At 45.8% G+C, this 12,058-nt stretch overlaps 1 protein-coding gene across 1 annotated transcript in view; it reads left to right on the top strand.

Annotated features, from left to right (window-relative positions):
* Window positions 1–12,058, top strand: part of klg (klingon) — a 62,085-nt gene that overhangs the window by 46,503 nt on the left and 3,524 nt on the right. The window contains exons 3-8 of the mRNA XM_017164825.3: window positions 2,775–2,930; window positions 7,058–7,258; window positions 7,387–7,508; window positions 9,957–10,107; window positions 10,728–10,825; window positions 11,410–11,531. Of these exons, the coding sequence (XP_017020314.3) occupies window positions 2,775–2,930; window positions 7,058–7,258; window positions 7,387–7,508; window positions 9,957–10,107; window positions 10,728–10,825; window positions 11,410–11,531 (850 nt within the window). The remainder of the gene's footprint in view (window positions 1–2,774; window positions 2,931–7,057; window positions 7,259–7,386; window positions 7,509–9,956; window positions 10,108–10,727; window positions 10,826–11,409; window positions 11,532–12,058) is intronic.

Below are 12,058 nucleotides of genomic sequence, written 5' to 3'. Positions count from 1 at the left end.
GCTGCAGTGTTGTATGCATTTTTGATGTAAGTGCTCTGCGTGCGAGTGCGCACTGTACGGCGGACTTATACTCATGTGACACACTTTCGCGGCAGCGAGGACAAAACAAGCCCGAATGGCGCTCATTTTTCAACGCGGACAGAGAGAAAGTGTTTGGTGCGGAAGTGGCGAAAGTTGTGCGTTTCGTGCAGCGCTACTATGCAGCAACGTGGTAAATGTGCGGTGTAAATTGTGTATTAAGGACGCTTAAAGTTGGGACAGGACTTTAAACCGTCACACAGCCACATATGCATGCATCCATCTTATTTTTTTAAAATTCAAAATCACGAAAGTTTCTAATTAATTTATTTAAAGTCCACTTAAAGAAGAAAAATTCCTCTCCATTTTGAGTTTCAGATTCGTTTCTCTCTGTGCATTGTTCCCGGGAGCGAACAAACTGTGTTTTCCATTCCATCGGAGCTCTCTGTCTGTCTTCCTTTTTCCCAGTTTTAATGCAATTTTGTGCATAGTTGGAAACCACTTTAAAATTGTTTAATGCGCCTATGAACATGCCCTCCCCCGGGGAGCCCCATTCTATCCATTCGTGTCCTCGGTCGAGGCTTACGCACACCCAAAAACCCACACAAATCACCTTCCTCCTCGTCGGCTTACTCGGTGCGAAGTGGTTTGCATGTTTAATGCATTTCATGCATGCAATTTAAGGCCAACTGCATTTTTGGTCAGTTGAAAAATATGTGCAGGAGCCTCGACATGTGCCACTTGGGTCCTTTTGGCCCGAATGACCGGCAGCAAAGGAGGCGACCACGTCTACGATTACGACTGCGACTACGACTTGCCTGTCCTGGCCAAGAGTTTTGCATGAAATTCATATGCAAAACTCTAATTTCGGAAGGCGCCTCAAAGGGACGGAGTGCATATCGCGCCGCCTGCAAGGCCCAGACATATTTATGCATGCCGAGATATTAACGCAGAGGCCAGCTCGTATTTCGACAGGCAGTCGAGCAACACGAGAGTGTCCCGGGCATAAAGGAGATTTAAGGCTCTCCATATGTCCTCCCCCGTCCGACACTTTTTTACCCGGCACTTGCAAAGTGTCAGGCTATATTGTCCTCGCCTAAATTACTCAGTTTAGGACACATATCGGGATAAGCTAACTTTTTAGGCATACCAAATAAAGTGCATCTACCTTTTTCTAAGCACTTTTTTGTATGTAAATCAATACAAACCTCTTTCTATAATGTATTGGTTAGTATCTGTCTAGGAGGTACATATAATTGAAAACATACAAGATCGCCTTAAGGTACCACGGTCTTTCACATTTGTGGCCCAGTAAAAAGTTACTCTCTTTTATTACTAAGTCTAAAGGTTGGTGCTGGTGTGCGGCTTGCGTCTTAAAGTTCATTTGGCTGCAAAATTTTTGCAATTTCACACAAGCGTGCGCTTTTGTCTCGAGACAATATAAAATCTGAGGGTCGACAAATTCGCCCGGGCCATGTCCTTGTCCAGCATTAAAGCCTGACCAATTCCCACCCGCTTCCTTTGTTTCCGCCTCTGCCTGCGACCAACCCGCACCATGAAATGATGATCTGCGAAAATGTCCTTTTATGTCCGTTGGGCGCTAAGGACCTGTAAAAGTGTCTCTTAAGAAGCGGGGGCGGCTAAAAGCAAAGACTCCCGCCAGGTGGGTCAAAGGGGAGGAGTGTCCGTGCCAGTGTCCGTGTCCGGGAGTATCGTAAAAGATAAAACGAGCGAGGGAACCCACAGAAAACGGAAAAGTGCAGTCGGCAGAGAGCTGAGGCAACTTTTGGCCTGTTTGCTGATGTTGCCGTTTTCGGCTCCTTGGGGCGTCCTTTGGCCGACTCCTCTGGCTCCTCGACTGCATTTTCTTGGCAGTTGTTGTAATCAAATTTGTTACGCTGCGTTGGTGTCCTGTTGCCGCCCCGCAGGACCTGCTCTTGAACTGCATTTAGCTCTGCCCGGGCATTTGTTACACCTCGCTGCGCTCATTTGTCGCCGATAGCCGGCCAGGCTGCGTGCCTGGATCAGACACAAAAACGGGGCAGACAGAGGGCACGGTGCGGCACTGTACTCCGGCCGCCATAGAAGGGACCTCCGGTTGGCGGGTGACAGCAATTTTCACGCCGGTCATGTTGGTGCGGGCGAAACGATGCCCCCGAGGCCCAGCGAGTGCGTTAACACACACTCTGGCTGGGACGGGGTCTCTGTCTCTGTCTCTGACGGGGTCACACACACCGAGCAGCAGCCGGGACGGGTGACTTCTATCCGGCCAGGGCCGTGTCCTCCGGCCGTTCGGGATCGTGAGCAGTAGCGCATCGCAGTACGCGTTTATTGGCATCCTGGGAGTCCTGGGGTCTCGGGGCAAACGGGAAGGACGCGTTGCTACATTTTTATGCTAATTGAAAGCCATTCATACGGAAACAAATTGCCATCGATGGGTGAGCTTTCTAAGCAGGAGTGCACACTGGACACCGATAGGGTACATGAACATAATAATATCTAAAAAATTGACTTCTCAGATAAGCATCGATGCAGTGCATAATGCTATAGATAATCATGAGTTTATAGGTATTTCTGTGGTACACCAATTATATTTTTAAATTATTAAATTTTCATATAGAATTGTGTCCAGCCCTAGTCGTAATAATAAAGCTTCCCCTGGATTAGTCACACGCCTGAAACTGATATGTATTTGTTTCCGTTAACAAGCACAAACTAACCACTTTTTCACCTTTCCCGCTCCGTTTCATTCGCAGGCAGCAACAGCCGCTCGATGAGCAACGTTCAGCAGTCGCAGCAGGCCGCTCCCTCCTCGCTGACCGCCCCGCAGCCACGGTTCCTCTCCCGCGGACACACCTACCGCGCCGTCGTCGGGGACACTCTCGTCCTGCCCTGCCAGGTGGAGAATCTGGGTGAGTTCGATGGCGGTATAATTAATCCGGCGTTATTGGTGCTTCGATGTGAAAATGCGTTCATAAAAATACACACGCCATGGACAGGGGCGAACAATAATAATAATATTTTCGACGAGAGGCGGCTCAAATTATGCAAAATATATGCAAATGTGTTTAGGCAAAATGTCACTTCACATAAATTTAATATTCGTGTGCGACAACAACGACAATGGCGACAGCATTTGGCCAACCAACAGCTGTCAGCAGATTGTCGCTTTGGGCCTGGCCAGCACAAACCATACGCGTCGACACATTTTTCCCTTCGCATTTTTAAATCGGCTGGGCAAATATGCAGCCTCACACATATTGGCAGCAAATAAATTTGGCTGATTAACGTCGACTGCCGCATGTCACGACCAAATGGAGTTCAGGGCTGGCCTCTATTCCCGGCTCCCGGATCTAGGTTCTGCGCTCGCCAGTTTATAGATTTCTACTTTCGATTTAGCCCGGCCTAACATAGGCGGCAGGCAATCAATGGCAAAACTAAATGCAATCCATGCGTGAATGCAGCTTGGCTGGGCTGCAAATAAAATGACATTTGATTGCCCATGGATGCATGAGCAGCTGCTGTTTGAGATGGGATTCGGACTCGCATTAAAATATGCCATAACTTTCTAGCTTCGACTTCAATTAGCTCTGTGTGAAAATATCAAACAATGTCCTGAACTTTGATTGCCAAACACATTTTGCATGTGCATATTTTAATTAAGGAAATTCCAACGAAAGAGCCTTGCGGTATGCGGTAGCATATTCACCTTTGACGCTTGGCCAATGCAAGCACTTAGCCAGCCCTTGCCAAATCGGGTTTGCTGGCCAACTAAGTTTATTATGTCGCTAAGTGCCACCAGAACTTTTACGCTTCCGTCAATATCCTGGGCGTAGCAGGACGGTGGCAAGTCTGACGTGTCCCATGGCAGCAGCAAGAAATACTACGGATAATGTGGTCCGCCAGGGAAAAATCGAATTTTAATCAATTAAAGGCCAGCTGAATATTTACCCGGACTAAACAATTTCAACTAATATTGACCGAGCTGATGGCTTTCCAGAGCGTGCGGAGCGCCAGAGTCATTATCGCTGCGACCGCTTTAATTTTGACCCAGTTGAGCGGCGAACAAGGAGAACGGTTTAAATTGCGACTGCTGTTGACAAGCCAATAAATAAAATGCAATTAACCGTTCGCAGCAAATGAAAATAAATTGCACATTGATGGCAACGACGACAGTCCGCGCAGCATGCACGAAATCGCCCGGATTGACATCAGTCAAAGTTTCCCGCTCCCCGGATTGGGGAAAGCCAATGCAGATCAAATGGATGAAACACTATAAAAAATATAAATGTCCTTTATTTTTTTGTATAAAACAATCGATCATAATCAATCCCTCAAACAATGACAAATTTGTATAAAATCTATCTAATCTATAAAATCTAAAATCAATCTATTGTGTTGATATTTGATATTTTTACGCAATAATTTATACAAACATTTTAAGGTTTTTGTCTTATTTTATTTTACATTTATTTCAATTATAGTTTACAAGTAAATGTAAGTTTTTTTTTACAAGTGCATGTTCAAAAACTGCCGTGTGTATTTCCGTATGTGTCGTTTTGTATGGAGCTCTTTTTTTCGAAAAATATTTTCATTTAATTCGATTCACTTGCCAACACATTAAATTGCAATGATTTCCCATTAACGCCTGATGTTTCGACATTTTCTGAGGCTGATTCAACTGTACAACACAGATTTTCAATCTGCGCCTTGAGCTGTTGTTTAAGAACAGCTCGCATTTAAAATTCTAAATCAAATCTAACTGCAGTGCGATTTTCAAAAGTTGCATCATTAAACTCGAAGTACTCTTAAAGTTTGTGCTAAATAATCAAACAGCCGTAGGAGGAAGTGATTCGCAGGGCTTCCGCCATTTGTTGGCGACAATCTCCCCGATGCACTTTGTACTCATTGCGGTACTGGCACCGTCACCACTCCAGTACTCCGTGTACTTTTTTGCAGCACTGTCATCAATCCGGTTCAGCTTTTAACGACGGATGACATGGTGAGGGTTTGATTGCAGCTTTCATGCACCGAGAGCCGCCGGCGAGGTCAAGCAGAAACAGCAGAGAACGGGTGGCCGGCACAAGCCCTTAATCCAATAAAAGAAATTAAGTATCAAATGGTCTATGAAGCCGTTCATTGATTGCCGTTCGCTGCATTGTACATGGACTACAAGCTACAAGCGACACATATGTGCGAATCGAATACGTATACGTCATGTTGACGCCCGGTGAATGGCAGACAGAAACGGCGGTCAATATATATTGAGCGCAGTTATAAATTGGATTTTCATTGGCCTGTGGACTTTGCTGGACCCCGCAACCTATTGACTTACCAAATTGCTTTCACCTAAGGTCTCTTGAAAAGGGTCTGGGGGCTGGTTCGGGTGGCAATTCATTTGGCAATTGAAACCCATCTGCAGGGGCGGCTTATGTAAGATAGAGTCGACCCAAAAATTATGCGAGGGTTCCCTTAACTTCCGTACAAATTCATATGTCGAAATTGACGGGCAATAAAATGAAATTTTTATAGCAATCCCCCTCCGCGCCGCCGCTCTCCACAATATCAATATACAGCCATTAGACTCTAATAAAATGCAGGAGCCGGGCTGGCAAGGACTAATATGAAATCAAAATAAAATCCTCCACCACCTGCCCTTCCGTTGGCACAATCATCCCACAAAGTGCCGGGCACTTGCTCCGCAGGACTCGATTCTCGACTCAATTCAATAATAATCGAGCGCAATAAAACGATGATTGCTCGAGTTTAAGCTTCCGGAATTGGGGAGACTTTTTTTCTGGGGTTGGATTGCCCATCTTTTGTTATAACTTTTAGGCGTTTTATTTACATTTGAAGTGGTCAGAGTTTCGTTTGCATTCCGTTAATAACCGGAAGCACGCCCAACGCCCAACTGAACACTCTCATTATGGATACACGTATGCATTTTTAAAGCGCCATTAATAATGCATTATTTTAAGCCGTGATTATTTAATGGCAGCTTAAGGTCAGGAAAATGTCAGCTGGCGACCATATATACACACACACACACACACAAGTTAACACTGCGGGGTCAGTGATGCGGAGCCGGGGAGGTCGGAAAAATAAAAACATTTCATTAAAATTTTATATTTCGAATGCTGAAAATCATATTCCAACAAGCGCTGCCCAGACCAGCCAGGCAGACCGAAGGACGAATGGGGGCGGATGCCACGCCCCTCTTACACTGGGCAACCGTCGTGAATGTCGTGTTTACACAACTCTGATTTCGGTTTTATAGCACGTATACGTAATATGTCCGTGCGGCGCTTTTCCACGTTTATTTTTTTTAATATTTCCATAATAAATACAAGTTCATAAATTGTTCGAAGCCGGCGGAGCGGAGGAGCCCGGGGTTTCGTAGGGGTCTGGGCCGATGCTCGCCGGCTCATTCAGAACTTAAGCACACAAAATAAATAAACATATTATACGCCACTTAATCTCATTTAGCAAATTCTCGTTTCCCTTTTTGCGGCGACGACAACAATAAAGACGGCCAGTGAGAAGGCGATTCAGGGGCAAAAACTAAAGCGGTATAAAATATGCAAAGAATAAAAAAAAAACCAAAGAATTATGCCAGCAACATCTGCGAAATTATGTCATTTATATGAGCAAACATACTAAAAAATAGATGAAAACAGCAGCCCACACACAGGACCTCCGGATAGACAAACAGAACTGAATCTGCAGAATGTTCGCTCAACTCGGCGAGGGAGGCGCCGGACCCGAGATGGAAGGATACAGATATGTGTATCCCGAGGACGAAAACTATTTCTGCTTGCCTGCAACTTTGCCTGGCCCAGTGACAGCTGAAAGTATATGTCTACGCTGGTAGCAAAATGCTTCATGTTTATATTGCGGCATTTTACAATAAATTTCGCAGCCAACGAGAAGACACATTTCACTCTATATTTTTCATCTGCTTATAGGACCCCCCACACTCTCGCTCTGTATCTCTATCTCTATCCCTATCTCTATCTGTATCTGTATCTGTTTCTTTCAGGCAATTTCGTCCTTCTGTGGCGACGGGGACCAAATGTGCTCACTGCCTCCAACATTATGGTTACACGGGATGAGCGCGTAAGACTGATAGATGGTTATAATTTAGAGATATCCGATTTGGAGCCCCAAGACGCCGGGGATTATGTTTGTCAAATCAGTGACAAAATAAATCGTGATCAAGTGCACACAGTTGAGATATTGGGTGAGTAAGCGTCGACATGTTGGCACAGCATTTGGGGGCACGGATTTACATTTGACAAGTGCCTCCGTGCATCAATTAGCCACCGATTTGAAATGAATTCCACGCTCTGCTTCTCCACTCTTCCACAGTGCCACCGAGCGTCCGGGCCATACCCACATCCGGGCAGCTGCAGGCGAGGAAAGGAGGACCCATTACGCTGGAGTGCAAGGGATCCGGTAATCCGGTGCCATCCATTTACTGGACCAAGAAGGTTCGTTCCACTGCTGCTCGCCATTCCGCGCTCCTTCCAATGCCATTTAAGTGAATTTCATTTAGTTTAATTGAATTTAATTCTCGCAACTGTTTCGCATCGTTATGTAAATTTAAATTGCGCTCCCTCCCAGCGGGCGGGATGCCTGTCCGTGCTTACCAGTAAGCTGCGTGGGGTCAGTTGTTAAGCACTTTCCCCTTCAGATTTCACTTTCACTTGAGCTTCAGTTTCGCTCGGCCAGAGCTCGCTTTTAAGCTCTTTAGCGCGGCCACTTCTCAGAATGGCGAGTCCTACGGGAAAAGTTTCGCCTCGGCTTTTCTCAGGGTCTTTCGGGCCAGCCAAGGTTGCTTTTGCTTATTAATTAAAACTGATTCGCTTACATTAAAGTCACACACAGCTACGCCCAGCTAGATACGACTGCGTGTGTTTGTATTATAAATCAACAAAATATCCCATCACTCAAAGTTTTCAACACATTCCCCTCGACAAACAGGCGAGCAAACAAAAAGTGAAATGATAAATCGCAAGGCGGCAGCATCTACGATTGCGGCATGTGGCTGTAATGGGAGGCAATTATGAATTCAACAAACACATAATTTTACGCATGAGGCAACAAAGGGATAACATATTTGCCAGCTATTCAAAGTGGGCCAAAACGGGGCCGAAACGGGGCCAAAACGGGTCCAAACTGGGAGTGGGAATTCATGCCGACTTATATGACTTGCAAATGTGGATGCTATGCGAGTCGGCAATTAGTTCTCGCTGCTAATTTCGAGAACTTTATCCACTTGCCAACTGGAGCAGCAGAGACACAGCGAGCGGTCCCTCAATACATCAGTTTCCCATTACGCTTTGTGTAGAGCACGGCTATATATTCGGCTGAGGATCCAGGTTCTGACTCTGAATCTGGCATTGATTCGAGGCCAGAGAATTTACACTAAATCACTGTCAGCGACAGCAACTTCCAAAGGTGGCAGAGATTGCAGGTTGCCGTTCGGGAGCGAGGGAGCCAGGCTTTGCCTGTGTGTAGTCAAGGCGTAATTAATGCGATTCATAGACCCACAAAAGTATGCTACCCAGCAGATAGCTTTGCTCTGGGGGAGCAGGCGTGCCAGCTGGCAACCGGAAGGTGACCCAGACACTGTCAGTGTCACTCGCACAGGAAGAACACACACACACACAGATGATACATTCGAAGAAATCCACTAGAGTCTGAGCTTATAATCTTGATTTTTTACAGCAGATAATATTTGAGGATAATAGTGTCATAAATTTTTTAGATTAGATTATTATTCTGTTATTAGACTTAGAAAACAGCTCTAGAAATACGAATTCATAAATGTTTAAATTTTAAATGTTTTTATAATTTAAATTCAATATGCAGAGTTGTTAACCTAATAAAAACTATCACAAATATGCATTCAGAAATTATATTTACACATTTTTTGCTTCACTATTAACTATTTCCCACAATCTAATTAGTAACTAGGATTTCCTTTCTAGTTTTCTATTGATTTATAAGTTATATAAGTTTCAATTTTAACAAATTAAGAGTCTCACTTTTATTTGCAGTGTGATTTTTTACTTCCATTCGCAAACAAACTTGCAATAAAGCAAGTGTCGTTGCAGGGACTCCACGAATGTCTGTGCACCTTATATGTCCATGTCAGGGCTTCCACATTTTGGGTAAAAGTCTCGTTTGCATTACTGCACTTTGGCGCATTTGACATTTCCGTTCGATTTGTTTGCTCCTAGGAAGGTACGATGAGTTAGACCCGCCTTCATCCAGAGATTCCAGGGCTCCTGTTCCTGCTCTTGCCCCTACTCATACTCCTCTTGCACCTGCTCGCCGAAAGACAGTACTAGGGGGCTGCCGTGTCACCCCATTCCATTTCAATCTGGCCCAGCGTTTCCGTCGTGTTTTGGGCTGTCTTTGGAGCTCACGTTGACACGTGTTCCCCCTGGGCGTTACTTGGCCCAGGCCAGAGCCAAAGCCAGAGCCAGATCGAGGAAAACCCCACCAAGCCAAGCCGGTTGCCAAAGAAAAGACGCTCGCAGCCAGAAAGCTGACTTGCTACAACGCCCTTTTTGGCCCTTTGAGACTCGCTTCGATGTCTGTGTTTACATCCAGTTTTGCATGCTCCACATCCTATATTTGTGCAACTTGGCTTTTGCCCCATGTCCTCTGCCCCCTGCCCCGGACCCTGAGCAGGCGGAGCGAGTTTTTCGTCGGGGAGATGTCTTCATTTGGGTTTTGTTTTGTTTCATTTCGTCTCCGTACTTTTTCGCTTGCCAACAGCATTTGTCTTTTGACATTTGCTCCTTGCACTCTCGCCGACATCATTTTTGTCGAGCCAGAAGCTGTCTGCGATTGATTCAATTTGTTGCCACTCTGTTTACAAAGCGCCACAGAATACTCCAGTCCTGTGTATTTCCTTATCCTTGCAGAGCGGCGCTAACAAGTCCACGGCAAGGATCGGCGACGGACCTATACTGACCCTGGAGAAGCTGGAGCGCCAGCAGGCGGGCGTCTATCAGTGCACCGCCGACAATGGCGTGGGTGATCCCGTCACAGTCGACATGAGATTGGATGTTCTGTGTAAGTATAAGAGGGAAGGATATGTGAAATATGTAGACCATAGGGAATCCGTTATTAATCACTAAGAATAGAATATAGCATCTGTAGATTTATTCAGAGGATAACTAAGGTTCCCCAAGCAACTGGAAAACCGGCTAAAAAAGAATCCTTACGAAAATCCAAAGACGGCGAAAAGTTTTTTAAGTCAAGCAACTCTCACAGGACTCGTAAATCAGTGCCCTGAAGCTGCTGACGGCAGCAGGAATCCAGGAGCCACTGTGCAGATGCCAGATATGCGATACTAGGTGCATGCAACAATGCGGCACCACCACCGATTCGATATAGCCAAATGCCGGGGCAGAAAACAATTTGGGGCGGGAATCGTTGAAATGCAAAAAGAAAAGAGCCGTAAGCCGAGACCAAGCGGAAGTCTTGCAACTGTATATAAATTGATTTTTGACTGTAATCAGATTGCTTTCATGTGCTAAATTCCATCCTTTCTCTCTCTCGTTTTCATTCTCGTTCCCGTTTTCGCTTTCGTTCTGGCTGGCCGTGTCTTTGTCTTGGCCAACTCTCCATCATGCAACTCACCATCGTGACGGATGCCCGGGTATCTGTATCCACGTCCTGGCGCGCTGCAGATCCCCCGGATATACAAGTGGAGAAGTCGTGGATACACTCGGGCGAAGGATTCGAGGCGAAGCTCGTTTGCATTGTTTACGCTGATCCAGTCGCAACGGTTTGTTGGCTCTTTGAATGCACCGTTCCATTCGTTCCATTGTGCCCGGATAGTTTTTGTTATTTTTCGTGGATTTTTAGATTATTACGATTACGGGTCCGGGCGGAGAGGAGCTCCAGGAGCTATCCTGCCTGCTCGCCTGGTTTATGCAAGAGAACTTTGTTTTCAGGTCACCTTTTCCTGTCTTTTTTTTCAGTTTCAGTTATTCAGCTTTTCGTTTATTCCGCTCTGTTATGTCCTGTTCTGTTGTATTCCTTTCTGTTTCGTTTTGTTGTGTCCTGCCTGGTTGTTTGCCCATGTTTTGTACTATTGCCGTTGCTGGCTTGCAATTTCTTTTTCCGATTTCTTGCCGGGGCAAATTAATGCCATTTTTATTTGGCCAACTTTCGTTCCGTTTCGGCTTGAAATGAGGCAGAAAGAAGTTGCTGCAAGTGGGTCAAATTTTGAGTTGAATTTATTAGTTGCAATCCCGGCAGCGCCTCTCTGACATGCTCTTCATCATCGTCATCATCATCGTCACCGACATTGACATGTATCCAAGCTAATCCCGGGCACTTGCCCCGTTTGCCATCTTCACGCTGCAGGTGTCCTGGTACCAAAACTCATTTCCGATCCAATCGACCGACAGACGCATCATGAACACCAGGGCCAACCGGCACACGCTCACCATACGCCACATCCAGCAGGAGGACTTTGGAAACTACAGGTGAGTGGATGAATCGGTAGCTGGATATCCAGGTGAACTTCGATTCGCCAGGAGATGAAGCCAACTTGTGGCGCACAATGAACTTTGCCGGCCAGCGTTGATTTAGTCAATTTGGCAACTTTTGCTACAACTTATTTCACTTTTTGCCAGCCAGTTAGCAGTTCAAAGTTCCCACTTGTCTCAGTCCTGGTCCGCTGCTTTATTTGCTATATATTTCCTATATATAGTGCGGGTCCTTCGAAGGGCTCCACGTCCGGCTTTGGGGAATTGTCTGTGCGGGGCGTGTCCCACCCATTTTGCGGACAAACAAGTTTTCCACATCAATGTCAATCTGTCTGAAACATATTAAAGAAGCGGAAGTTTCGCCATGTTGACACAACATTTCATGCACAAAGTTTTAGCCATCTTCCATGGAGGGGGCGGTGGAGTCCAGAGGGAGCTCCCAACCACCTGGCAGCCACCCACAGTGAGTGGCTTTTGTGCACACGACGTGTCGACGTGTTTGGATTAGTTGAGTCGAGTTCAGT

The sequence above is a fragment of the Drosophila kikkawai genome, chromosome 3R, assembly GCF_030179895.1.
Source record: "Drosophila kikkawai strain 14028-0561.14 chromosome 3R, DkikHiC1v2, whole genome shotgun sequence".
NCBI classification, from domain to species: Eukaryota; Metazoa; Arthropoda; class Insecta; order Diptera; family Drosophilidae; genus Drosophila; species Drosophila kikkawai.
The sequence above is the reverse complement of the archived record's forward strand: the minus strand, read 5'-3'. Positions and strand labels throughout refer to the sequence as shown.